This window comes from Bos grunniens, chromosome 10 (genome assembly GCF_055505025.1).
Source record: "Bos grunniens cultivar Pamir isolate PY7600 chromosome 10, Bosgru_T2T1.0, whole genome shotgun sequence".
Taxonomy (NCBI): domain Eukaryota; kingdom Metazoa; phylum Chordata; class Mammalia; order Artiodactyla; family Bovidae; genus Bos; species Bos grunniens.
Genome location: NC_141174.1, coordinates 26353245 through 26380933, shown reverse-complemented (window position 1 = coordinate 26380933; position 27689 = coordinate 26353245). Strand labels below are relative to the sequence as shown.

General features: G+C 41.9%; 2 protein-coding genes across 7 annotated transcripts; one reads left to right on the top strand and one right to left on the bottom strand.

Moving 5' to 3' along the window:
- Positions 1–114: 114 nt before the first annotated feature.
- On the top strand, positions 115–16605 carry CHURC1 (churchill domain containing 1). 6 transcript variants are annotated; one of them, XM_086320251.1, is made up of 5 exons: positions 115–650; positions 8813–8948; positions 10950–11020; positions 11639–11839; positions 16428–16605. In XM_086320251.1, the coding sequence occupies exons 1-5, from the start codon at positions 531–533 to the stop codon at positions 16518–16520; spliced, it is 621 nt and encodes a 206-aa protein (XP_086176377.1). In that variant the 5' UTR covers positions 115–530; the 3' UTR covers positions 16521–16605. The 6 variants fall into 6 exon arrangements, 4 of the variants coding, with proteins under 4 accessions (XP_086176377.1, XP_086176379.1, XP_086176378.1 ...); XR_015134149.1 differs by having other exon boundaries at positions 477–650; positions 10931–11020; XM_086320250.1 differs by having other exon boundaries at positions 477–650; positions 10947–11020.
- A 5299-nt stretch (positions 16606–21904) lies between these two features.
- On the bottom strand, positions 21905–26578 carry GPX2 (glutathione peroxidase 2). Its single transcript, XM_086320255.1, has 2 exons — positions 25140–26578; positions 21905–22576 (listed from the first exon to the last, which is right to left on the bottom strand). The coding sequence occupies exons 1-2, from the start codon at positions 25359–25361 to the stop codon at positions 22226–22228; spliced, it is 573 nt and encodes a 190-aa protein (XP_086176381.1). The 5' UTR covers positions 25362–26578; the 3' UTR covers positions 21905–22225.
- Positions 26579–27689: the final 1111 nt, after the last annotated feature.

Genomic DNA, 27689 nt, shown 5'->3' with positions numbered 1-27689 from the left:
CTCTTTGCGACCCCATGGACTGTAGCCTACCAGGCTCCTCCCTTCATGGGATTCTCCAGGCAGGAGTATTGGAGTGGGTTGCCATTTCCTTCTCCAGGGGATCTTCCTGACCCAGGGATCGAACCCAGGTCTCCCGCATTCCAGGCAGACGCTTTAACCTCTGAGCCACCAGGGAAGCCCAAGAAACGGTATAAAAATGTATCCAAATTATAATTTCAGCTTTATATATATGGAGTAAGTCGAGGAAGTGAGAAAGAATTCCCTCTCGTGAGTATTGTGGCTTGCCTTTCTGTCAGCCTAGCCTCAGGAAGGCACCTGTTAGAATTTTGCTTGGTCCAAGAGCCCTTTCCCCTTCCCGCCACAAGGTCCACGGTCCCTTCCGCTCTATTAGGAAGGTTTCCTAAGTCCTCTTGGCTCTCAGTTCTTGCTGTCTGAGAAAACAGATCCTGCCCTAACAACCGTTGCTAAGGGGCGGAGACTTGGAATTGGTTCCTGAGACCAAATACTCCAGGATCTAATACTGTGGGCGCATGCGGCGACCTTCTTTGAACTCTCGCGAGGTTTCGTCTTCCCGGAAGCACCGAAGGATCTTCGCTGATAACGGCGTCGCGATGTGTGTGGACTGTGTGGAGAAGGAATATCCCAACCGGGTGAGCGAGTGGGCGCCGAGAACTGCCCGCTCCCTTGGGCCATGGCCGCCCCTGAGGCTTCTCGTACCCCTGGGAGGTCTGGCGTGGGGCGGACTCAGCCGCTCCACCCCATCCAGTGACCCGGTAGCTGTATCTAGGTACCTGACAGTGGGGACAGCCTTCAGCCGTCGTTTCCTGCAGATCCCCACCCTGGAGACTGGGAGCAGCCGTCGCTTCATTTCTCTTGAGCTCCAGGGGAGGGAAAAAAAATCCTACCACCACCACCAACCCAGCCGAGAACAGAGTTCGCCCCTACCCCTACCCTGGTCTTATCCTCAAGCTTGATTTGATGGCATTCAGTGCTCCTCCCGAATTCGAGCGCTAGAAGGGACCTCTGAAGTCATCTGTTCTAACCCAATTTTGCTGATGAAATTAATGCCTGGAGGCGGCAAATCTCTTGCCAAAGTTCACATTCTAGTTAGTATGAAAGGCGAGACTGGAATTCTGGTTTCCTTGCTGTTAACCTTCTTTTAAATCTCGGTTCCTTTCAGGCTCAGGAAATCGCGAAGCTTGTTTACTCTCGTTTCGTTCAACGTATAGTTACTGAACATTTGTATGCGTGTTAACTTGCGAGCCGTCGAAGAGCGTACGTTTACAGGGTCACGTGGCTAGCAAAAAATGACTAGTACCTAAATGCTATTCAGATGTAGAGAAGGGGGAGAGCAATAGGAAATAGTGGTGTTCTCCCCAAAGAAAGGTGGCGTTCATTTGAGACTTGGGTGGAAAAGGAAAGGAAGAACTGAAGGCTGGGAGAAATAACAAGGATTCTCATATAGGCTGCTTCTGTCTCTTTAATAATTTGAGTAATACTTAGTCTTTTGGGGGAGAAGGAAATGGCAACCCACTCCAGTGTTCTTGCCTGGAGAATCCCAGGGATGGTGGAGCCTGATGGGCTGCCATCTATGGGGTCGCACAGAGTCGGACACGACTAAAGCGACTTAGCAGCAGCAGCAGTAGTCTTTTGGGAGGCTTTTATAGTACATCATGAACACTTATATCGTATAACCTCTTTGAAAGTAAAGGTCTAGCATTATATAAAAAAAAGTAAAAAGATGTATCCTGAATGACCTGGCAGTTCCGATTCTAGAGAAATAAATGCATGTTCCTGGAGAATGTTCATAACGGCATTGTTTGTGGTGGTGGTGGTTTAGCCACTAAGTCGTGTCCAACTCTTGAGACCCCATGGACTGTAGCCTGCCAGGCCCCTCTGTCTATGGGATTCTCCAGGCAAGAACACTGGAGTGGGTTGCCAGGCTGGAAAAATGTGGTGTGGTCATAGAACAGAAAGCCATGAGTGAATGGAGCAGTGGCTCTCAACTGGGAGCAGTTTTGCCTCCTGAGGGAATTGGACAATAGCGGGAGATATTTTTGGTTATCAAGACTGCGGTCCTACAGACACTTAATAGGTAGAGGCCTTATGCCTTTACATTTCACATACTTTTCTGTATTATGGTCTATTTCATACTTTTTTTTTTTTTTTAAGTTTAAAGAGAGATTTTTGTGAATCCAGTAATGAAAACTGCACATTATAAGCACCATGAGGAAGATGTTTGCTGTGGATAATATATTAAATTGGGGAATTCCCTGCCTCGGCTTCCACAGCAGGGGAAACAGGTTCAATCCCTAGTCCGGGAACTAAGATCTCATATGCCGAGGTGAGGCCAGGAGAAAAAAAAAAATTATATATATATAGTTAGATTTTTAAGAGTTGAGCTTATCAAAAGACAAAAATTATATTGAAGTTTAGACTATACACTTTAGGCTTTGGACAGCCATCCAAAAAAAAAAGAATAAGGAAACGACTCTGAAACCTGCTATATAGGAAAGTGGATCGTATGGTTGTATGTTGAGATGATGGGATGGGGGAAAATGTAAAAGGACAGCCGTACAGAGCATTTGGGGAAACCAAATGGCAGCTGTAGTTATAGGCATGAGATGATGAAGACGTCATATCAAAGAAAGAATTAACAGGACTAAAGCAATTTAATGTAGGAGGGAAGAAGGGAAGAGCATTCATAATCTCAAGAGTTTTCTATCTAGGCAGCTGGGAACTTTGGAAGTATTACAGAAGTTTGAGCCATATGGGAAGGAGAACCAAAATTGGGGGAGCAAATGATCAGATTGCTTTTTTTTTTTTAATCATGTTTCATCTGAGGTTGAAACTGTAACACTCCAGGAATAGGGTAAAAATATAGGAAGACCGTTTGGGTAAGAGATTCAAACAGATGAGTCAACCAAATAAAGGAGTCAGGAAGAATTTGTTCACTTAGGAAAAGAATGTAGAGAATCAACCAGTGTCGAGAACTGAGCTTCAAGGATTAAATGAATTTAGAAAGTGAAAATAAAAGTAGAGGAAGAAAATAAAAGTAAAGCTTTGAGGTGATTGGAAAACCAGGAAAGTGCCTGAAGCAGTTTTCTCTGATTTTTATTCTGTTCTAAAGTTATTGAAAAGTGTCATGAGGAAGAATTGGACTTTTATTTGAAATTCCAGAAGGCAGATTCAGAAATAATTAGTGGATGGATGTTAGGGGGCTATAGGCTTTAAATCAGAATAAAGAACTTCCTAACAGATTTTTTTTTTTTTTTAATGGAATGGGTAACCTTAAAGAAATTGAACTCTGCTTTTCATTCAGTAGAGACTAAATGATGTCTTGAAGTCTCAGGGATCCCTCCAACTCTGGGATTTTTTTTGAAGTCATGAGATACTTTTAAGGACAGTAAGAGCAGAAGCCATTCTGCTTGAACCTAGCAAAGAAAAAGGTACTAAGGTGGTAGTAGCAAGTATAGTCCACTTATTCAAAAAATTTGGCAGAGAAAAATGATGGGTTAACATGTTGGGTAGGTCTAAATGCAGAATGAGCAGGTAATAAATAGTTAATTGTTTAGGCTTCCCTTGTGGCTCAGCTGGTAAAGAATCCGCCTGCAATGCAGGAGACCTGAGTTCGATCCCTGGGTTGGGAAGATCCCCTAGAGAAGGGAAAAGCTACCCACTACGGTATTCTGGCCTGGAGAATTCCATGGACCGTATAGTCCATGGGGTCGAAAAGAGTCGGACACAACTGAGGGACTTTCATTTCACTTGGTTTCCTAAAATGGCTGGACTTCGGTGGTGAATGTTTTTCACAGCCTAGAAGATTTCTTACAGAGCTCTGGCCCTCTTGTTTGTAATATTACACCAAGAACTTGAAGTCAGACTTGAATCGAATTGGAAATGAACCATACTAATTTTTTGAACTCAACTTTTTTTACTCAACTATGAACCAGATTACTTTTTTTCATTTAGAAAAGCATTTAGCAAACCAGTTAGAACTAGAACTCTACTACATTTTCTAAAATAACTGATTAGGCACAAAATTGTAATAAAACATTTCTATATCAAACTAGAAATGAAACCTATACTTCATATAGTTCAAGTTTCGGCTTTAACATTCTTAGTAATGTACCAGCAATACAGAAATAGAGCATAAATTTAGATTAATCAGAGGGAAGTAATCAGTGTAAATTTGTTACATGTTTAAATTAGAAATTATGTTTTATATACTTTACTTTAAAATTAAACTATGAAAGTTCCTGTACTCAGATTGTTGTTTGCATGTGCATGTTTGCTCAGTCATGTCTGACTCCTTGTGACCCTATGGAGTATAGCCTACTAGGCTCCTCTGTCCATGGGTCTCTCCAGGCAAGAATACTGCAGTGGGTTGCCATAGCTTACTCCAGGGAATTTTCCCTGACCCAGGGCTCGAACTCATGTCATCTCCTGTATTGGCAGGCAGATTCTGTACCACTGCACCACCTAGGAAGCCCAAATTGTTGTTTAGCATCAAACCATATTTAATTAAATGCTGAGTCTGATATATAATTTGTAAAACAGTTGTATGGAAATGGATGCTGCATTTTAAAATGTCTATATTAAAAAAAACAAACACACAGGGGACTGTTCTGGTGGTCCAGCAGCTAAGACTCCTCGCTCCCAGTGCAGGGGTGTCGGGTTTGAACCATGGTCAGGGGACTAAATTCTATATGCCACATTGTGATTGCAGCCATGAAATTAAAAGACGCTTACTCCTTGGAAGGAAAGTTATGACCAACCTAGATAGCATATTCAAAAGCAGAGACATTACTTTGCCAACAAAGGTCCATCTAGTCAAGGCTATGGTTTTTCCAGTAGTCATGTATGGATGTGAGAGTTGGACTGTGAAGAAAGCTGAGCGCCAAAGAATTGATGCTTTTGAACTGTGGTGTTGGAGAAGACTCTTGAGGGTCCCTTGGACTGCAAGGAGATCCAACCAGTCCATTCTAAAGTAAATCAGTCTGGGTGTTCATTGGAAGGACTGATGCTAAAGCTGAAACTCCAATACTTTGGCCACCTCATGCAAAGAGTTGACTCATTGGAAAAGACTCTGATGCTGAGAGGGATTGGGGGCAGGAGGAGAAGGGGATGACAGAGGATGAGATGGCTGGATGGCATCAGTGACTCGAAGGACGTGAGTTTGAGTGAACTCCGGGAGTTGGTGATGGACAGGGAGGCCTGGCGTGCTGCGATTCATGGGGTCGCAAAGAGTTGGACACGACTGAGCGACTGAACTGAACTGAAGACCTGGAGCAACCAAATAAATATTTTAAAAACAATCTGGAATCAGTAACTTAACTTTCCACTCTAAGACACTGAAAAAGCAAGAGCAGACAACCCAAAGCAAGCACTAGAAATGATACAGATTAGAGTGGCAATGAATGAAATAGGAGATAATAGAAAATGGAGAAAATCAGCAAAATTAAAATTTGGTTCTTTAAAAACTGTATTTTCCAGTTTTAAGTACTCCCTGTCAAAACATATACACTGATAACTTATTCCATCTGAAATAATAGTGTTTTTGAAAGAAACAAACTGGCCCAATCCTTGTCAATATATTTGCAGATTTCTCAAATTTGTAAGATTTTATCATCATATACTTTCATCCTAATTATCATCATAGTGTTTAACCATTTCTTGCTACGTATTTGTATACCTTTATAGATCTTCAACCAGGATTTGGCTGAATCACATTTTCTAAAGATTGTTAACTTTTGACTTTTTTTCCTGTCTTCTTCAAACTGTTATAGCTTACTATTATTACTGCTGAGTTGATTTAGATTTTATTCTTCTCTTTCCTCCTGCTGGGAAAACCTCAAACGCTTCTCTGAATACTGTATTCTTTAATTTTCTATCCCAAATTTGAACATTAATAATCTTGCTTCATCTAATAAAATAATCATGCCTCACTGATGAAGGTTACCCTCACTTTCAAATGACCAGGGCCCTTAGAGAAAGCCCCATCAGTTTCTTGGGTACTTTACTTGCATTTTCCCATTTCAAGAATTTATTTCCTTACCTCACAACATGTACATAGGTATCTTTTCTCTTCCTTCAGTATTTAGAGTTTACATTTGGCCTGCTTATATGGTCAGATTACAGAGGTTAGACCATATTATATAAAGTGCCTGTGTTTATGTGTGCACTTGTGCTCAGAGTTCTGTTAATAATTTATTTGAACATGGTATTTAGATGTTTATTCTTTTAAGAGTTTTTTAAAAATTCCTTAATTTCTTGAAGTCTTTGACAGTCAACTTTTCTGGATTCAAGGCAGTACCAGTTCAGACCGCAACAGGCTTTTTGTCAAAGTTTATTAATTCTAGCTGAGCTATTTAAAGTCCTAAAAGATAATGCTGTTAAAGTGCTGCACTCAATATGCCAGAAAATTTGGAAAACTCAACAATGACCACAGGACTGGAAAAGGTCAGTTTTTATTCCAGTCTCAGAAAGACAATGGCAACCCACTCCAGTGTTCTTGCCTGAAGAATCCCAGGGACAGGGGAGCCTGATGGGCTGCCGTTTATGGGGTTGCACAGAGTCGGACACGACTGAAGCGACAGCAGCAGCAGCAGAAAGGCAATGCCAAAGAATGTTCAAACTACCATAGAGTTGCCCTCATTTCCCATGCTAGCAAAGTAATGCTCAAAATCCTTCAAGCTAGGCTTCAACAGTACATAAACCAAGAACTTACAGATATATAAGTTGGATTTAGAAAAAGCAGAGGAACCAGAGATCAAATTGCCAACTTTTGTTGGATTGTAGAAAAAGCAAAGGAATTTCTATTTCATTGACTACACTAAACATCTGTTTCATTGAAAAACATCTATTTCATTGACTAAACTAAAGCCTTTGACTGTGTAGATCACAACAAACTGTGGAAAATTCATAGAGATGGGAATACCAGACCACTTTACCTGCCTCCTGAGAAACCTGTATGAAGGTCAAGAAGCAATAGTTAGCATCGGACATGGAGCAGTGGACTGGTTCATAATTGGGAAACTAGTGCGTCAAGGCTGTATATTGTCACCCTGCTTATTTAATTTTTATGCAGAGTACGTCATGTGAAATGTCAGGCTGGGTGAGTCACAAGCTGGAACAGTGTCGCCAGGAGAAATATCAACAACCTCAGGTATGCACATGATACCACTCTGCTGGTAGAAGGTGAAGAGGAACTAAAGAGCCTCTTGATGAAGGTGAAAGAAGAGAGTGAAAAAACTGGCTTAAAACTCAACCTTAAAAAACCTAAGATCGTGGCATCTGGTCCTGTTACTTCATGGCAAATAGTTGGGGAAAAAGTGGAAACAGAGGCAGATTTATTTTCTTGGGCTCCAAAATTACTGTGGACAGTGACTGCAGCCACCATATTAAAAGATGCTTGCTCCTTGGAAGAAAAGCTATGACAAACCCAGACAACATATTAAAAAGCGGAGACCTTACTTTGCCAACAAAGGTCCGTATAGTTAAAACTGGGTTTTTCCAGTAGTCATGTATGGATGTGAGAGTTGGACTGTAAAAGAAGGCTGAGCGCTGAAGAATTGATGCTTTTGAATTGTGCTGGAAAAAAACCTTGAGAGTCCCTTGGACTGCAAGGAGATCAAACCAGTCAATCCTAAAGGAAATCAACCCTGAATATTCATTGGAAGGACTGATACTGAAGCTAAAGGTCCAATTCTTTGGCCACCTGATGCAAAGAGCCAACTCATTGGAAAAGACCCTGATGCTGGAAAAGATTGAGGGCAGGAGGAGAAGCGGGCAACAGAGGATGAGATGATTGAATAGCATCACCGACTTAATGGTCATGAGTTTGAGCAAACTCCGGGAGATTGTGAAGGAAGGGGAAGCCTGGCATGCTGCAGTCCATGGGGTCACAAAGAATTGGACATGACTTAGCAACTGAACAGCAACAACAATCATCTAACTAGGAAAAGAACTTGAAAAAGAATAGATATATGTGTATATAAAACTGAATCACTTTGCTGTACACCTGGAGCTAACACAACATTGTTAAATCAACTATACTTCAATATAAAATAAATAAGGTTAATTAGGTTGCTTATGAATAAATTAAGTTCTGAACAATTACTAGTAAGGCTTTAGCAAAGACCTCACTTGAGCCAGGAACATGTTATTTACAGTTTCTTAGTTACAGTTTCTTTCTCTTTTAAATGTCATGGTGTCAATCTGATGAATTACAGAAATTACCTTCTCTGCCTGAATCACACATATCCTAAGGACTGATATCTATAAGACCTGAAAGTTTATTTCTCTTTATTTATTTTCTGATATTTTTAAGGCTTGAGAAAATGCTTTTTCGACAGTCAACTGAACATCACATTGCATAAGATCATTTTTATTATTGGCTCAGAGTTTCCATTTTGATTAAATTTTCATTCTAGTTTTATGATACCTCATTTAGTGGTGTTGACTATTAGATTTTCTAACTTTTCCTTTTCATGTGTTATATTAAGACTTCATTAAGTTGTTTCTAAATATCCAATTGCATTTAGTCTTCTCTCTTAAACACAGTTACAGACTTCAGAGACTTACAGCCCTAACACTGCCTCAGGTTTATTTACTATGAATAATACTTCTAGAGGAAAGCTAGTAATTTCAAAAATTACTTGGCATAAACTTCAAGCAAGTAAATTGTGGTCATGTTTTTTGCCTTTAGAGACTTTAAGTCTATTAATCATTTTCTCCAAGGATTTTGAAATATAAGAAAATTAAATCTCCCCCCAAAAAGAAAATTAAATCCCTGTTTTTCTTATTTTAGGGTAACATCTGCCTGGAAAGTGGATCTTTCTTGCTGAACTTTACAGGCTGTGCAGTGTGCAATAAGCGAGATTTTATGCTGATCACAAACAAATCTTTGAAAGAGGAAGACGGAGAAGAAATAGTTACCTATGATCGTAAGTGGACTCTCTTTTTAACATCTAAGTCTGTTAGTAGATGTCATCTTTTGGGAACTAGGTTGTGCACAGTATTATGAGGTCTATATTACTATCATATTGCAACACATAATCACTAGGTTTTTAAGAGGAGAATATAGGTAACATCTCATGTATCTAGCAACATCATATATTCCACATAAATGACTTGCAGATAGCTGAAGCTTATGATTTAGGCACCAGTTTTCTTTTGTTTATCTTTAAAGACTATGTCTTCTGAAACAAGATATAGGGACTTTTTTTTAAACTTAGGGTCATCCATGTGAATTTTCACCTTCTACTATAGTATAATGCAATGATGTGCTTCAGCAGCTCTTAAGTGTTTAGGGCTGTTTGTCCTTACACTAAATGGCTCTGAGAAACAATTTTTTTAAGTCTTATTTCTGCTTTTATAGTTTTTGTCTCTTTTTGTTATTGTCAGTCTATCATTTCTTTTGCTGCTGTAAGGATGGATGCCATCTTCATGTGCTGTTCCTCATCCTTGATACTGGGAAATGAAATAAATAACTATGTGTAATAAAAAATCAGTTCTGAGGTTGGCACTAAGAATCTCTGAGTAAATTTACATACACGTAGACTTTAGTGCGGAGAAGGCAGTGGCACCCCACTCCAGTACTCTTGCCTGGAAAATCCCATGGATGGAGGAGCCTGGTGGGCTGCAGTCCATGGGGTCGCGAAGAGTCGGACACGACTGACTGAGCGACTTCACTTTCACTTTTCACTTTCATGCATTGGAGAAGGAAATGGCAACCCACTCCAGTGTTCTTGCCTGGAGAAATCCCAGGGACGGGGGAGCCTGGTGGGCTGCCATCTATGGGGTCGCATAGAGTTGGACACGACTGAAGCGACTTAGCAGCAGCAGACTTTAGTGCTCAGGTATTGTGGAAGCTATTTTAACTATTCACATTTCCTTTTTGATTGTCTCCTGATTTTTTGGTATGTTCTGACTATATGAAATAAATGTGTAAATAATGATATTTTTAAAGAAGGATGAAAAAGACACTAAGCCTTTAGAATAGAGTCAGAAAATAGAAAAATGTTCTACATTAGAAGAATCTTCTTTCTTTCAGCATATTTAATTTTTATTTTTCTAGATAGAGGATAGTGGTCAAAAGCAAGGGCTCTGGAGTGAGAAAGCTTGGGTTTGAATTCTGGTTCCAACACTTCCTAACTCAGCGTGGTCTTCCTAGTTACTTACACACAGTGTGCCTTTTTTTCCTTATCCTTACAAACGGCTTCCCTGGTGGCTCAGCTGGTAGGGAATCTGCCTGCAATGTGGGAGACCTGATCCCTGGGTTAGGAAGATCCCCTGGAAAAGGGAATGGCCACGCACTTCAGTATTCTGGCCTGGAGAATTCCATGTATAGTCCATGGGATTGCAAAGAGTTGGACATGACTGAGCAACTTTTAACTTCACTTCATTTCACAAAGGTGATAAGAATAGTATCTACCTTGTTGGGTTTTGAGAAGATTAAGTGAATAAACAGATAAAAAGTGTGTAGTATCTGGCACACAATAAGCACTCAATACATCATAGCTATTATAATATTGTTTTTACTAGAATCTTATTACTGCTAAATTCACTTTAATGTCTTGTGTTAGCTTTTTGTTTATGTTTGGGTAGTAGCACAGTTTCTATCATTCCTGAGAATAAAAGCTCCTATATAATTAGGTAGGTCCAGCTAGTTTAAAAAATACACAAATCTGTTAATTGATTACCTTAGCTTCCAGTGGGAATTGCACATTAAGTCTCTGAGTTCAGGCCCTTAATTATATAGTGTTGCTGTGTAATAGAGTCTGTATTTTTTTTTTATCAAGGGGGATATTACAATGGGTTTCCTTTGTGTTAAATTTGGCAGAGTTAAGATTTTTTTAAAGCAATACCATGCTAAGAATAGAAATTTTACTGTCTTCAGACACCATCTAAGATTTAATTATTTAAGTCTCTCTCTGTTTCAGCAGATCTTTGTAAGAATTGTCATCATGTAATAGCCAGGCATGAGTATACGTTCAGTATCATGGATGAATTTCAGGTAAATGTGTATATGTGGGTGTGTTATTGAGGGGAAGGGGGATAAGAAGAGTACACTTGACAAATCTGGGTATAATCTTCGTAAGTGAAGTGCTCGCAGATGTTAGAGGAGACCATCCCTCTCTTCCACTTGTGTAAGGTGAGACAGACACTGTAGATGTGGGTGGGTCTGTTCAAACCTGTCTTCACAAGAGTCACAAAGCAAAATGCACGCCTTACGGATGGTATCACTGCCCTGTCATTTTTGCTTATAAAGAGTAGCACCTTATGGCTTCTTGTAAGGTTACCATTGGGCCTCTTTTTTCTCTACCCAGTTATTTGATTGCACAATTGTTGGCTTTAAGTGTTGGTCTGCCCACTGCCACCATTCTTGTAGAGCATGGAAATCGTGATCATGAGATTATCTTTGTTTCTGTTGTAGGACTGTAGTCAGCAACTCTGTGGTCTCAATTTTGATAGGATATTTGAATATTATTTGATAAGTAAAATAACACAATAGGTGTATCATGGTTGGAGGAGAGAAGCTGAACCACTGTAAGGGTAGAGAATAGGGATCTATTAAAAGATTAGTCCTTATACAACTGTGAGAGCATGTGAAGAATTCTACAAAATCCTACAGGCTGGTCTAGGCCTGCAGTTGCTGAAGACTCACAGATCTAACAGTGAGGAAGAAGAGCTGGACAGTGGGGAGAGCCACGGACAAACTGGGAAGCCCAAGGACACACTCCCCTGTGTCCGCCCCTCACTGCCTCCACTTTCAAGGCTTCAGATTGAGTTACTTATTTCCTGTGAACTACATGTCATAGGATATAAATGTCAGGTAAGAGCTTTTTACTGCCAAGGGAATTTTGTTTTTTTGGTACTACTATGATTAGGGAAAAAATCTTCTACAGTAGAATCTTATAAAATAGTACAAGAGAACCACTTTCATTTTTACTTCAGTGTGGAAGAAGGCACTTAGTCACCTGTCAGAATCTGGTCTAATATCTTGTGGTCCATCTAAATAACATCCTGACCACATCTCCCCAGCATCCAAAAATTATGCCTCAAAGATTCTTATATAATAGGTGTCTCTTTGGGCAAAATCAAGATCTCAGTGAATGAGTAGTGGCCAAATAGGGGAGTGAACATGTCAAGGACTTAAAGGAGCATCTCTCTCCATTCATGGGAGGACAGGTGTGCTTATAGCTATTTTCCAGCGGTTCCTGAAGCTCCTGTGAGGTTTTTAGAGTCCCTAAGTGAATCTTGAGATTGCCTGTTTATGCCCTAATTGAGCCATAGTGTGTCACCACCACGAGACCAAGGCCTAGCAGATTTTCCTTTATGACTGAGCACAGCCATTTTCAAAGCTGTCCCAGAAGTTCTTTGGGGTAGGAAGAAGGGAAAGGAAGATGGCTGTAGTTACAATGCCTAGATAGTGTGGAATTCTCTTGGGAATAAACTCGTTTTTAAACTGCACTCTACCTCCAGTTCTCTCTTTCCCAACATCCACTCCCTGCCACCCCCGTGTTCTTTATTTTGCTATCAGCATATTTGTCTTAAAATGATGCTTTCAGACTACCTCTTTGGCTTTTCTAGAATAGCTATCTTTAGCTCCAGTATACTGCCCAAGCCTCCCATCCCAAGGTTCTCACTGGGTTGGCAGCCTCCCTTTCTCTCATTTCTCACTGCTCTCCTTTTGCACACCATTCATAGCATTGTCCCAGCTTTAGTCTCTCCTCTTTCCCTCCTGTTGTAAAAATTGTTATTTCCTCCTCTCTGTTATCCCCACAATGCATTTCCTCAGGAACTTCATGTTACCTTCTCTCCTCCTAGCTTTTTCTCAATGAGATTTAAAACATTTTTACATTAAATATATTTAGTTCTTCTGTATTTGTTAAAAGTAAATTAAAATTCTTTTGTTTCGCTCAGCTACTTCTTTGATTCATCCTCTGATCATCTCTCTCCTTCCTTTTGCTTCTTTACTTGAATAGCTCTTTACCCTATTTTCCTTATTTCCCTTTGCTCCTCCTAACAATCTACAAATTGGTTTTCCCTTTACTTTCAAATTTCAAATTTCACTTTACTTTCAAATTTCATTTTCACTTTACTGAAATTATTCTCTCATAGATTCCCTATAATGTAGCCAAATCCTATGACCTTGCCTTCTTATCTCTCTTAACGTCTTTCTGGATCTGGTTTTTTTAACCATTGTCTTTTTGGAGCATTTTATCTTCTGGGGTCCATAGTGCTAGACTTTTTTCTTTTTAAATCATTTTGACAGTTGCCTTGCTTTCTCTGTGGTTTCCTTTCCTATTTCTCCCTGACATCTTTTCTCCTGAGCTTTGGCCTCTGGTCTAGGAACCTACTCTTTACTCTCTCAGATACTGAGCACACATAGACTCAGTCTCTGATGAAACCTAGGGTATGTCCTGGATCTCCTTCTCTAACCTTAATGTTCCCTCTGCCCTCCTTTCTCCCTTTGTTTCTCTTTCGTTTGGCTCCACTGTCACGCTTCATGTGAAGGACCATACCGCTCAAACCTAAAATACTGCAGCAGTCTCCACACTGTAGTCATGCACACTGCCCTCAAATTAATCTTCTGGAAACACCCCATCCTGACACTCCTCTGCTGCTCCTTACACAGTGTACTTGCCCTGTTCCATATCACTGTCTTTATCCGTGCTGTTTCCTTTACTTAACTTGTCCCTTTCACTGTGTTCAAGCTAACTAAATCTTACCTCTTTTAAGCTGTACTTAAATTGTGTCTCCTTCTGCTTCTTAGTAATCTAGCCCTTTTTTGAACTCTTCTTGTATCTATTGCAGCCCCCGACTCGTAACTAGTCAATTGGTAACTTCTATCTCAGCCTGATGACCCCAAGGAGTCCTCATTCTCAGCTGCTGTGACTTACTTTCCTCAGCCTCCCACTCCAGCCCCCATCTTATTCCAACAGTAGTTCAGGTTCAGGGTGGGATTCCCACTGTTGGTAATGTTTTGCTTTGTTTGAAATGTCTTATGAGAAATTTAAATCAGAAGTAGGCAGACTAGGACTTCCAGAGGTCCCATGGTTAAGACTCCATGCTTCCACTGCAGGGGCCTCAGGTATACTCCCTCAGGTACACCCCGAAGTTCTGCATGGCACGGGGTGTGGTCAAAAGAGAAAAAGGCAGAATAGTGTATTAATCTTCAGTTCCCAGCTTCAGTTTGCTTTATTTGTATCTCTCAGGATTACTTTGAAGCAAATCCCAAACATTTACTACTTCTGTAAATATTTCAGTATGAAGCTCTAAAAGATAAAGATTCTGTTTTTAAGTAGATTCATTTTTAACAAACAATGTTGTTAAAATAAGATTTTCTTATGGCAAGTGTTGAGGGAAAGTAGAGACATAAGTACAGAGTTTAAATGGAAAATAAGTTGTAAGTGATTACAGGCATCCTGTATTTTTTATATCACCCTAAAACCCATTAAAAGGGCTATATATTTGCCTCAGTAAAGAAGAGGGAAACTGAGACTGCTTTTTCTTTGTCTGTGGACCAGGGAAGGAGAGGACCGAGGGTCAGAATTAGCAGGTAGTAATAGAGGGAAGAGCCCTGTGGGACCCTCAGTGTAAAACACAGGATCTGATCTTACCCAAAGGGAATTCCACCCACCCCACCATTTCTTCCAGATCACTCCCCTCAGGCTTTGCCCAGGTGGAGCCTTTGAAGATCTCCGTGAATGACTAGGAGGAATTCTGATTCTCCTAACTTGGCCAATTTGGGTAAAAAGTGTCCTGATCCCACCATATTCTTGGCAGCACAAGAAGATATGTTCCTGGCATCCCAAGTGAGAATTCTAGACATATTTTCCCACAGAAACACTTCTCTGTGTGGTTAGATTCTATAGGAGTTGTGCAGTATAAATTTAAAAGACTCCCTGGATTTCCCTGGGAACCTAACTGCATTGTGTAATGTTACTTCTGTGGGAAACTGTTTCTGCATTCCAAATAATTGACCTGCAATGAAATTTGGATTCCAGACTGCCTATAAATTAAAGATTATAGGTATAATCAGTCTTACTGATTTAACAGTTTTTCCAGATTATACCATATGTTAGGTTTTTTCTTTCTGTCAAGTTGCACTGTAAATTTTGCAAGGTCAGACCTTGTCCTCGCCTTTTCCCATGTCTGCCAGTGTGCCTGGCATATTACAGAGCCTTTAGGCACTTAATGAAAACTTGTCATTGGGTAGGTTGGTTGAAAATTTAAATAGTTGTCTAGCTTCACATATTTTCCCATATTGGGTTTATTATTATTTTCTTCTTCTTTTCCAGTGAGAGGTTGACATTCTACTAGTAATGTCTAGTGCGTGAAAGCAGAATTTGAAAGCAGTAAAACCTTGGAGAGAGTGGGTTTTAACTATTTTTGATTCATGAGACTCTTATTTGTTTGCTGAGCTCTAGCCTCTATTTCTACTGTGTGAGTGGAATAGACTTTAAAATTAAATGTGGTCTTTCAGGAAACAGTGTTTCTACTGCTATAACTAAGTCCTCCTGCTGAACTCTCTAGCAAGAAATGGTAGCAGTTGCTGGTTCTGAGTCTTCGTACTGTGGTCACTGTTTACCTCTCTGACCCTCTCTAGTGACTGTTCAGACCCATGAAACTCAAACTGCCTTGACTGATCAATTTCCAGCAGCCAGCAATCTCAATGTCAAGTGTGGAAATACTAATAGATTTAGTATAGATGCTTGTTTTCCTAAAGAAGATAAAAGGTTTTTAAGTAAAAGATTTGAAAGAAATATGTTTCTATAGTTTATGACCATATTACAAATTCTAGAAATGAACAGCTATAAAAACAACTTTGCCCTGAGGATTTTTGCTTAAAACAAAATACCTTCTGTCGCCAGTCTGGACATTTGTTAAGCCCAGGAAACATAAAACTCCTTAAAAAGATCAAATTCTAGAAAACTAGCTATCTAAATATGAGACATGAGATACTAGTGGATTTAACATAATTGTTTATTTTAAAAATTGTTTCTGTTGCGTATTAGTGTTGAATATCTTAGAAAGGAACAGCTCTAAGAACAGAAATTTGTCCTCAGGGGCGCACACTCAAATTGTTTCATTACTTTAAATAGCAGCACTGAGTAAGCCCAGTATATGTGTTTTCCAAATCCAGGAAGTAGCCATGCCTTTCCAAGATGACATTCTTGTAAACATAGTAAATATAGCATAGAGCATCAGCATGTATTAAATTTATATAAACAAAATGTTGTGGGATACACAGACTAAACCTAAGACTTCACTTATAGGAAGAAAGTTGAAGAAATTGATCTACTGTACAGGTAGTATATCCATGACAGTTTACAGAGGACAGGTTCACCAGAGAAAGTTATGAAGGCTGTTTCTGCTGGTTCCTCAAGGTAATTGTGCACTTTCTCTTGTTCCAGGAATATACCATGCTGTGTCTGTTATGTGGTAAAGCCGAAGATACTATCAGTATTCTCCCGGACGACCCCCGACAAATGACTCTGTTATTCTAAGCATCCTTCTGCAGTTCTGTAATAACACTGTTGTGTTGGTTTACAATACAGCAAGCCTGATGATTTGCTTAGTTTATAATGGAAATTATTTGCATATTATTTTTTGCTGCTTAGACTCACCTGTTCTTTGAAAGAAAAAGAGTTCCCTGGCAGTCCAGTTGTTAGAACTTGGCACTTTCACTGCTGTGGCCAGCGTTCAGTCCCTGGCTGGGAAACTAAGACCCCACAAGCTGTGTAGTGCAGGCCCCACTGCCCCCACAACAGAAATAATTTAGGAGATTGCTGAGCTCTTCTGCTAAAGTTCCCAGTGCGTATCAGTGCAGCCAGGATGAGGCATCTTTGTTAGCTGTAAGTGGCTGAAAAAGAACTAGGATAGAAAGCACAACTAGTGCCCACATCTCGGTTCCAACAACAGGAATCTAGGACTCCCTGGAGAAGTGACTGAGTCTAGGACTGGGGCAGTAAATGTACAAGGTGAGCTTGGAGTATCTTGAGCCATAAAAAAAGGAAGTGCTTGAAGGGAAATCACAGTGACTGGGAGTATGTCAAAGGGACGGAAGAACCCCCCAAAGAACCTCCCAGTGACCAAGGCTGGAACAATCTGAGCAACAAAATAAAGTAGTATGGGATTATAACCCAAACTGTAAAATAAATATTCATGAGTCCCTATGTGAATGACTGAATAAATACATATATTGGAGAGAATAGTTAAGTCCCTCACATAGGAAAATTTCAAATAATGTATGTAGATACTCCTAACTCCTTAACTATGGGTTTACATGACTTCCTTCCAAAGAGTAGAGTATGGAAAGGGGGAAAAGTAATTTTAACTTTTATTTCAATGAGAGATCTGACAGACATTAGCCTGGTGATCAAGATTAACATCACTGATGATAAGCCATGTTGATAGCATTACTCTTGATATGTGATAAGAATGACATGTTACCTTTGGGGTCTTCCTCCCCCAAACCCAAAACTTCAGTCTAATCATGAGAAAAACTTCAGATAAATCCCAGTTGAGAGAGAAATCCCAATTGAGGAAAATACCTGACCAGTACTCCTCAAAACTGTCAAGGTCGTCAAAGAAAGGAAATCTGAGGAGCTCTCATAGCCATAAAGAGCCTAAAGACACATGACTATTAAATGTAATCTGGTATCCTGAATGAGATCCTGCACCAGAAAAAGGACATTTGGTAAAACTAAGGAAATCTGAATAAAGAACAGACTTTAGTTAATAAAGTAGAATGGTTTCAGTTGCTCTAAAGAGATCTTACCTTGCATAGTTGAAAGAACACTGGCTTGGGTGTTGTAAAACCTGGCATTTAGGCCTCTGCCATTTGGTAGCAGTATAACCATTAAGCGAAGTGTCATGCTAGACTTTATTGTCTCTATAGAATCGCTGTAGTATAAATTGATATTATACTTCATGGTATTGTTAGAAGATTCAAAAATCATGTAAATGTAAAATGCTTTGGAAGGCATATAAAGTACTAGATAGGATGAGATTGTTTTAGTTAGTTCTCATTCTGAAATCAAAACTTAAGCGTCAGGCATTAAAGCAGAATTGTTTCTTGTTCGTATCTCAGACCCTCTGAACGGAGTGAGCCAAGTTGTTGATATCAGGAGAAAGCTTTGTTATGTAACAGGAATAATGATAATAGCTGAGGTTTACTGAATACTTACTACGTGCCAAGGCCATTTTAAGCACTTGTTTCGTCCTCATTAACCATTCCATGAGGGTAGGTACTATTGTTACCCCAGTTTTAGAGCCAGATAAACTAAGGCAAAAAGAAGTTAAGCAACTGAGTCCAGGTCACGTAGTACAGTGATGCTCTCACAGTCATAGTGTTCAGTACACATGAAGTGTGAGAGTCTGGCAAGGTTAGGAAGAGGTCGAGAATATCAGTGACAGCACTCTGAGGAATCTGGGCATGTCAGACTAAGATTTATTATTCAGAAAAGTAACGCAGCTGTTCTTAGGGATCAGTTGTTTTATTCCTGGAAAATGTTTTCCACTTTCTGCAAATCTATATCTGACCTGCTGAGGAAATCATTTGGTGAATTGAATCCAGAAAGCAGAGAAAATGTTTCATTACTTTAAATAGCAGCACTAAGCCCATTATAGTTTCTGAATTGTCCCTTCTTGGAGTTTGCTATTACTTCCAACTTAAGTCTTTTGGAGTTCAAGAGTATGAATTTATATGCCCTTCCCGATATCCTCATGTCTATAATTATCTGTTTTTGGACAATATATTACAAAAAATTTAAACGTAAGATCCTACTTATATATTTCATTATTATTAAACCAGCATTGTACTGTGTTTGGCGATCTTCCTTATATATCTTATAGCATTTTTTGGTGGATCTAATAGAACAAAGACCTCTTAAATGCAGTTCTACTTCTGTATTTCTCTGTTTAAGTAAAGGGGAACCAGGCAAAAGCATTTGTCTTCTTTACTTCCTTCTCTGAGATGTAAGAAGAAGAAAGGACCTTCGTGGGAGTGTAGTGGGAAACATGAACTTGTGCTGGCATCTCATTCTTTCTCTCCCTGCTTCATGATGTACAGGCTGGGGTCGACCTAGTCTGGCTCCTGAAACTTAAAGCTCAGCATGTTTGCTATAGTTTTAATTTGCTCTATCTTACTCAAATGGTCTTGAGTTCTCCAAATGCTAATTAATTGACATGTGATATAGTCTAGACAGAGCCAGATATGGTTTGTTAGCTTGTAAGTCATCACTAAGAAGTATACATTCACTGTCATTTATTTCAATGTAAGAAGAATCCTTTTCAGTTTCATTCTTTTTTGTAAGCAAAGCTAAGTTAAACTTGACAGAATTTGAGGCTGTCAGTTTTAAAATGTATGTTTCTTGACTATAGTACAAGTCTCTATTGTGAGATATGCTGTGGTTGGGTAGAAGGGAAATCAAGAGACCTGGGTTTGAAACCTGCTCTGCCACCTGCTCATTGTGGGACGTTGAGCAAGTCATTCTCTCTGTACCTTGACTTCTTCAGTGGAAAAGTAGACACAATCATGCCTCCTTCACAGAGTTTTAAAATCATGATATAATGTTAAGTGAAAGCATCATTAGGTCATACAGTCTGTGTACAGGCAGCTGTCAGGGGTCTGCAGGAACTCTGAGATAGAAGAAAGCACGGTTGTGTCATGGTTAATTGTAGAAGCTTTGGAGTCAGACTGAGCTGGGTTTAACTTTCAACCCTGCCCCTCACTAGACCTTTGTCCTTGAAAAGTTTCTTTTTCCATTACCAACTCTTTAAATAGAGATAAATATTCCTCAGGATCAGTATGAGGATTAAATAACCTAGAGTATAGAAAGTACTTAGGGCAGTGTGGGGGTATGGTATATGGTAATTTGGATGATGGTTGTGATGGTGATTATAAGAAATCACTAGATTTGAAATCACCTGTAAACATTTGGCTTGGACTTTCTTAATCTTAAAGTGAGGAGATTTAGTTATGGGAACATAGTCATGGAAATAACCATCAGTTTCAGTCTATGTATATGGGCCCCTAAAATCACTTATTCTAAACTGTATTTTTTTAAGAGCCCTAGAGGAATGATTCTCTCTGTCCCTCCTCTAAAGTAGCATTATTTCAGCACTTCTGGGAAAGCCTATTTATAGGACTTTTGCTTCCTGAGTGCCCCTGGGGAAATTTGATTAAAACATCATGTTGATCTAGAAAAGTGGGTGATTACATTAAGGTTTGCCATGGCTGTTTATGACCATAAACTGATACATCTGAGGATGTAAAGGGGACAAACAAGATGAGGAATAAAGGAAATAATTCCTCATTTCTGAAGCAAACAACATTTCCCTGCCCAAATGAGGAGCCCTCTTCTAGCACCATGGCCCATTCTGACTCTGCAAAATCACTTATAGTGTAATTCACATTCCTTTGGGACTCTCTAAATAATTCTCTAAACTTGAGCCTCCTGGGGAAGACCCAAGACATTGTTCTGGCATATGAGGTCCCCAGTTGCCTATGGCATAGTGTCCGTGCCCAGGAAAGCTGGCTCTGCTGTTGGACATCACAGCAGGCAATGGCACTGTGAAGATGATGAACAAATCATGCCGGCATTCCACAGGAAGTCCCATTTTATTTCTGCAGTTTTTACTCTAGAATCAGTGCTTAATCTTGCCCCCTACGAAAAAAATAGAACCCATACCCTAGCTGTTGGCTCTGACAGTAGAAATCTTAAAAGGCTTGAGTTCTCAAGAGTCAAGTTAAGGGCGACCTTAATTTAGCAGGAGGCCTTCAGAAACATGCCAGGGGATTCCCACTGTACCACTCAGGTTACCGTTTTGAAATAAAGCACCGTCGATGACAGCTTTAGTAGAAGGTCAGGCAGTGGGGATCCTTAACCTCTATCCCACATTTACTTTTCAGATGATGTGAGTGCTTGGAAAACAGTTATGGGGAACATCCTAGAAAAAGCATTTTCCCCTCCGCGTGGGGTTCTCAAACTGATGTGTCCAGCTGGGAGAATTGTCCCTGAGAAGTAAAATATTCCATATAGTGATCGAAGAAGGAGAGGCAAAATGAGGTTTCCAGGAAGAGGTTTGTGGGACAGAGTTGGGGGCAGTGACTCTTCTTTTCTAGAGTATGGCAGAGCCTGGCCTCGGTGGTGCTTTTGAGAGCACCTGCACTAGGTGAGGAATCGAGGGCACCATCCTTCCAAGCCATTCGGCAGAACTCTGTCCTCACAGAGAACAGCTATCATGTCGGGTTATAAACAGTCTGACTGTCTGAAGGGAGGCTCTCTCCCTTCCCTGCCCTCACAGGAAGGGAAACCAACCGTCCACGCCTAAACTTGTCCCTTTTGTGAATGTGGGCGTGTGAGAACGATAGGGGTGGAATGCGAACTTTAAAAAGAAGGGCGAGTCCATCTAACAATGCATCCAAAACAAACATTACTCCACTAAGTGCTCAGGAGATGCGCAAAGAGCTCTTTGTGTTCCCTGTAACTGTCCCTGCCACACCCTTTCTGTCAGTAAGTGGACCAAATTCACTGTCTCAAGATGCAGATAACGTTTGGTCAGCCCAGTACCCACAGAGGAACTGACGTCTTCCTAACTGGAATCCTCTGACCACCTTCCCAGTGCTTCTGCCACTTCCCCTTTCTTCTCATTATCACCTTTCCTCAGTCCGGAAGAAGAGCCATAAAGGAATAAGACAGTTCACATTTCCCGAAACCACCTGCCACTGTTGACCTTGACCAGAGCTTGCTTTCCGGACAGGAATTGGGGCGTCCCCTTGATCAGAGGCCCCCTCCTCAGCTTTTGCGTGCTGCCCACCCCCAGTTCTGCCTGCAGCCCTGCCACCCCTCCCCACTTGGTCAAGGAAAAAGACACACAGAGCCTGGCCGTTTCCACACCCACCCTTTATTGGACTCAGCCCACAGGCTGGCTCCAGGCCTTCACTCTTCTCAAACACCGCCCATACAGATTTAGGAAGGTGCCATCATTCTGTGAAGACACAGAGCCCACCCATGTCTTGGAGCCTCAGGTTGAGTCACCAACCAGAAGGTTGCGGGTAGGGGAAGGAAACAGGCAGACCAGAAAGGCAAGGCTCTTCAGTGAAGGGGATGTTCTGAAGGGAAAGCCTGGGCCCAGCAGTCTTCTGAGAGCACAGTGAATGCTCAGGAAAGACGCTCAGGGCGGGAGGAGATAGACCTGCTAGTGTCTATATGGCAACTTTGAGGAGGCGCTTGATGTCAGGCTCGATGTTGATGGTTTGGAAGGTGCGGCTGTAGCGGCGGAAGGGCTCCCCTTCCGGCCCAATGAGGAACTTCTCAAAGTTCCAGGACACATCTGAGCGGCGCACGGGGCTCCAAATGATGAACTTGGGATCGGTCATGAGGGAAAACGGGTCGTCATAAGGGTAGGGGAGCTTATCCTTCAGGTAGGCAAAGACAGGATGCTCATTCTGACCATTCACATCACACTTCTGGACAAGGGTGAAGGTGGGCTGGAACCCACCCCCGGGGCGGACGTACTTGAGGCTGTTCAAGATCTCTTCATTCTGACAGTTCTCCTGGGGGAGCAAAGAGACAAAGCTTGGAAAAGGCAAGGGGAAGATGGAGAATCTACACAGCCTTTCACTCTTCTGTACTCCACAGGGTCATTCTTTCTAGGTATCTTCCCCCTTCCTGAAGAAGGCAGTGGCACCCCACTTCAGTACTCTTGCCTGGAAAATCCCATGGGTGGAGGAGCCTGGTAGGCTGCAGACTATCCCCCTTCCTATTCCGTCTCTTCTTCATTCGTTTTGCCCTACTATTGACTCAGAGTTTTCCCTCTCAGAGCTATTGTCCTGATGGTTTGCTGTTGTTTCTGAAAGTTCTCAAAGATCCTAGTTTGGCTGTTCTTGTACTGAAGATTTAGCGCTTTTGAGCTGTTGCTTCTCTCTCGATCTACCCTGAGCAGTTCTTAGGGTATGTCTGAATCTTCAAGGAACCTTCAGCTCAGGGAAGTAGAAAAGGAAAGGGGGCTCAGGTCACACTGCCTAGAACCCTTCTTGCACTTATGTAGCTGCAGGCACACACACACATACACAGAGCCTGCACACACTCACATCTGCATGCACACACACTCACATGCCTGCCACCACCTTCCCTTTCCTTCTGTCCTGATTGTGCCTCTCTTCTAATTACCTGTGAGTGTTGAATATAGCCTCAGCCTCTGCCCTACTCAGCTCCTCAAACTAAAGGTGAAATTGAAGTCTAGAAGAATGGGATTTATAGCTTCTTCCTTTCATCTTGCCTCGTCCTAGATCTGAAGTACAAGTAGGAGAAAACTTTGATGAAGGAGAACCCCATCCAAGGAAGACTAGCTTTCAGGTGCCATATAAAGATAAAATAGATTAGCACCAACAATGAATGTACTGTATATGAAATTACTTCATGGCCACCAGGCATGAATTAAATAGGATAAAGGGTTTAGGCTTTTGGAATCGGCCAGGGGAAGGGGAAGTTACGGAAATAAGTGCAAGAAGGGCAAAAGTTGTGCATGTGTAATTATGGTTCCTTCCTCTTAGACCTCACCCTCAGCTAGAATGCTTTAGCTCTCAACCCATTACCTGTCTTCTCTCCCTGCTGCCAGCCCTGTCTTATCCCTGCTTAGGATTCTCCACCCCTGACAACCCTCAAAGGCCCATGGAAACCCTTATTTTCCACCCCCACCCCCAAGTCTAAGAGTCCGGTATCTCCCTCTGGGAAAAAGTTCCCGCCTCTGACCTACTAGAACCGATTAGTACAGTCAGTTCCAGGCCGTCATGACATCTTGAGCCCAGAGTTGATGGCTATTAAAGTCTTATCTCCTAATGCACGTGGCTGGCTGGCTACTGGTACATTATGAATTCCCTCCAGCAACTGGCTGGCCTGAAGTGGTGGCTGGAGGCACCTGTGAGGAGGTTTTGCCTCTTGTATCTCTCTTGTCCTGGCCACGTCTAGAAACGGAGTTGAGACGGGGACGGTACAGTGAGAGCACTCATGGTTTGGGCTCAGGTCTGTCACAACCAGTGACATTTCAGCCTTCCTGCCTGTATCTCTGCCAATCTCTTCCTTGCCTTCAGGCCTCTGTGAATTGAACCAAAGGGATTATAATTGGAGGGTTCACTTAGGGACATTCTGCCTGCTTGTGCTATTAAAATCCTAAGTGAAAATAGAAGAATCCCTAAAAGATAACTTGAGTTGTGTGGGCTAAAGATGTGTAACAACTTGACCCATTAATCAGGGACATTGAGGAGCATATGATACCCAGAGGCAACACACGCACTTTATAAACCCTTTGCCTTCCCCCAAATTCACTGTCCACTTGGCTGCTTTCAAACAAACAAAACCTTTCAATCTAAATAATAAAGTTGCTTGCTTTTTCATATTTATATTTTCCAAGTTACTTTTGTAGCTCTTACACTATCAACCTCACAATAATCCTTCGTGCCCAGCTCTTCTGACCCCATGGACTGTAGCCCACCAGGCTTCTCTGTCCATGGGATTTCCCAGGCATGAATACTGGAACGAGTTGCCATTTCCTTTTCCAGGGGGTCTTCCCGACCCAGGGATCGAATCCTTATCTCCTACACTCAGGCAGATTCTTTACTGCCGAGCCACCAGGGAAGCCCTCCTATATGAGACAAGTGGTATTATCCCTAGTTTATGGATGAGGAAACCAAAACAGAAAAATTGAGTGGGCACTGACCCATTAAATAGCAGAATCAAGTCTAGTGAGAACAACGGTCTCCTGAGTCAGTTCAATCCTAATTTGATTCTTTATCTTCTGTTTCCTCCATCATTCATTCAACAAATATTTAATGAATGTCTTCTATACCCTAGGCACCAAGGACACAGTGCAGAGAAAACCAGACCTGGTACCAACCCTCATGGAGTGAGTGTAGTGGGAAGACAAGAAACCATGAAGTTCACATCTTTGGTGTGCTGTCACAGACAGACTCATACTGACTTCCCCCGGTACTCACCTGTACCTATAGACCTTGCTTAACAAAACATACCCCATAATTCCAGACACTCCAGCACACAGTCATTCTCCCCCTCTCCTTAGTCCTCTAGAGCTTCAGCAGTCCAAGTCCAGGGACCTCTCACCTGATGTCCAAATTGATTGCAAGGGAAGCCAAGAACCACCAGACGCCTGGGGAAGCGGCATTGCAGCTCGTTGAGTTGGGTGAAGTCCCGGGTGGTTGTGCCTCAAATCGAGGCCACGTTCTCAATCAGCACTGCCCTGCCTCGGAATGTATTGAAATCTACCTTCTCCCCATCCAGGCTGATAGCACTGAGGTCGTAGAAGGACTTGGCAATGTAAGCCATGATGGACGTGCAGAGTGAGTGGCAGAGCCTTGTGAGCCCACTTAAGGGTCGATTAAAGGGGTGGGGAGGAAGGAGGAGCCAGGAAGGATCTCACAATGGGGCTTTGAGCATCCCCAGGATGACTTAGCAAAAATAGTCACCTACCTGTAAGTGCTGTTTGAACAAGAAACTTGCTCCTCCTATTTACAGACTCTGAACAAAGCCACCTCCCTGCCCCACCCCGTTGGCAACCTGGGAAGGGCCAATGTGTTATCTCTGAGTAGACATCAATAATTCACTGCTTGCGGGAAACCAGAGCCCCAGTGGTCGGAGAGGAGGAAAAAAGGGAGGGAGGGAAGCAAGACTGACTCCTGTTTGCCCCAGCAAGTGGTTTTCACTTGGCACAGACGTTTATTGCATGCCTGCTGAGTGCTGAGCTGTGAACTGTGCAGTCGAGAGGCCAGGGTCTGCCTCGGGCTGAACGATAAGGAAGGGAATTGGGTGCATGTCCCCTTGACTCAGACTACCATCGAAATACACGTTACCATTTCCATTTCTCTCTTTGGCCATTACCTTCCACAAGCATAAAATCAAAGGGACCCTTGGGAGGATGCTGTGTGATTTTCTAAAATAATGGCTTTTGGTGCTTCAGCTTGCACCCAGTCTGAAGAGGTGAGGCTGTGTTTGTCTTGAAAAGTCTTTCAGTGAATGATGGTACTTGTCCCAGAGGGTACATCTGCCCTTGCCCCTGCTCTGAGCCATCTCCTCTAATACCCCTCACCCTGCTCCCAAAGGGTCAGGAGTTTGCAGTCGATTGTGGCTGGGATAACAGAGAGGAGTCACAGAGCAGGTGGGTAAACTTGGGGAGGGGGTTTACCTTTTTTCAGACAAAGGCTCAGGTCCTGAAGACTTTCCAGAGGCAGTTGTGCTGGTCATTCTCCACAGAAGAAAGTGTGCAAGGAGTCGAAGCTGCTGTGGTTCTAGACCCAGCTAAGCCACTCAGTTTTTCAACACATCTGGGGACCTCCTAAGGGCTCTCAGGGGAGCAGAGCTCCGGAAGCCCACAGAAACTATAAAGGCCTAATACTTTATTCTTCCAAACGCCCATGGATGCAACAAATCAGGGGTTTGTTTTGTTTCTTATTTATTTTTTAATGCCTGGATTTTTCCATCAGTAAAGCTGGCAATTAGGCTTTACCTGGTTTGGGGATTTTAGAGTGAAATTTCAATAACAGTGCAGTTGTTTACTAGAGAGTGTGCTCACAGGTATGTGTCCCTTGGGAACCATCTCCAAGAACAAGAAGAAACCAGGCTGGGGAGCAGCTGGTCTTGAGAATCTGATTTGCTGGGACGATGGAGCAACTCTCCAGGAAGTGCCTGGCTTTTCTGTGTTTTGTAGCCTATTCATGGCTGTTCTTGGCAACAAGGAAGCCCATATATCTCCACGGGCTGCTCCCCACAAACAAGTCTCCATTACCTAAGTGGGGAGGGAATCCTTTGCCACTAGAAGAGGCGGCAGGAAACACAGAGGGAAGTATGTTCCCTGCTGAGGCTGGGTGGAATTCCTGGGAAAAACCAATAAACGTCCCCCCGAAGCCACTGAGTCAGAACTTGGCCCTGACAGTGGGCTAAACTTTAACATGAAATTGCCAGATTCACCTGCATGCCTGGCACTCCCCAAGTACTCTCAGGCTTCCAGACGCCTCTTACTGACTGCCCTTCTGGGACCCTCTCCAGGAAGACCATGCAAATCTTGAGATGAGAGGTAGGGGTGCTCTCTTCCTTAGGTACACGCCATCCCTTTTCTCCAGGACACTTTGAGTCACCCGGGCTCTCTCTCACCTTACATGATTGAAGAAAATTGATGAAGCTCTGCTAAGGTAGCTCTTTGTTTCCAACTTTCCCTCAAACTGTCCCATTTTTCAGAAGCTTGTAATTTTGGACGTGCACTAACGCAGCTTTCTACAAGGACAGTTGTTCTGGAAACGGCACTGGCTTAATAGGCAGAAAGCCTCTGTCAGCGGCTCCCAACTCTGGCTGCAAATGAGAATTGCTAGTAGAGATTTTTCTCAATAGAAATCCCAAGCTTCCCCTCCAGAGATTTCAGTTCCGGCTGGTCCTTTTCAGCTTGACTACCATTGTTCCTTGGGGCCCTTAAGCACCCATTCCCTTTTCCCTTGAACCTGGATAATCACCTTCCTTATCTCACAGAGAAGTGATTGTTCCAATAGATGGGATAAAGGTTTATGAGTTATCTGCAAGTTGGAAAATACAGATTTATGATTTTAGGTTGCTATTGGCCCTGCCTTGTTTTACTCCTTCCTTCTTATTTTAGCTTTACCTCCAAAC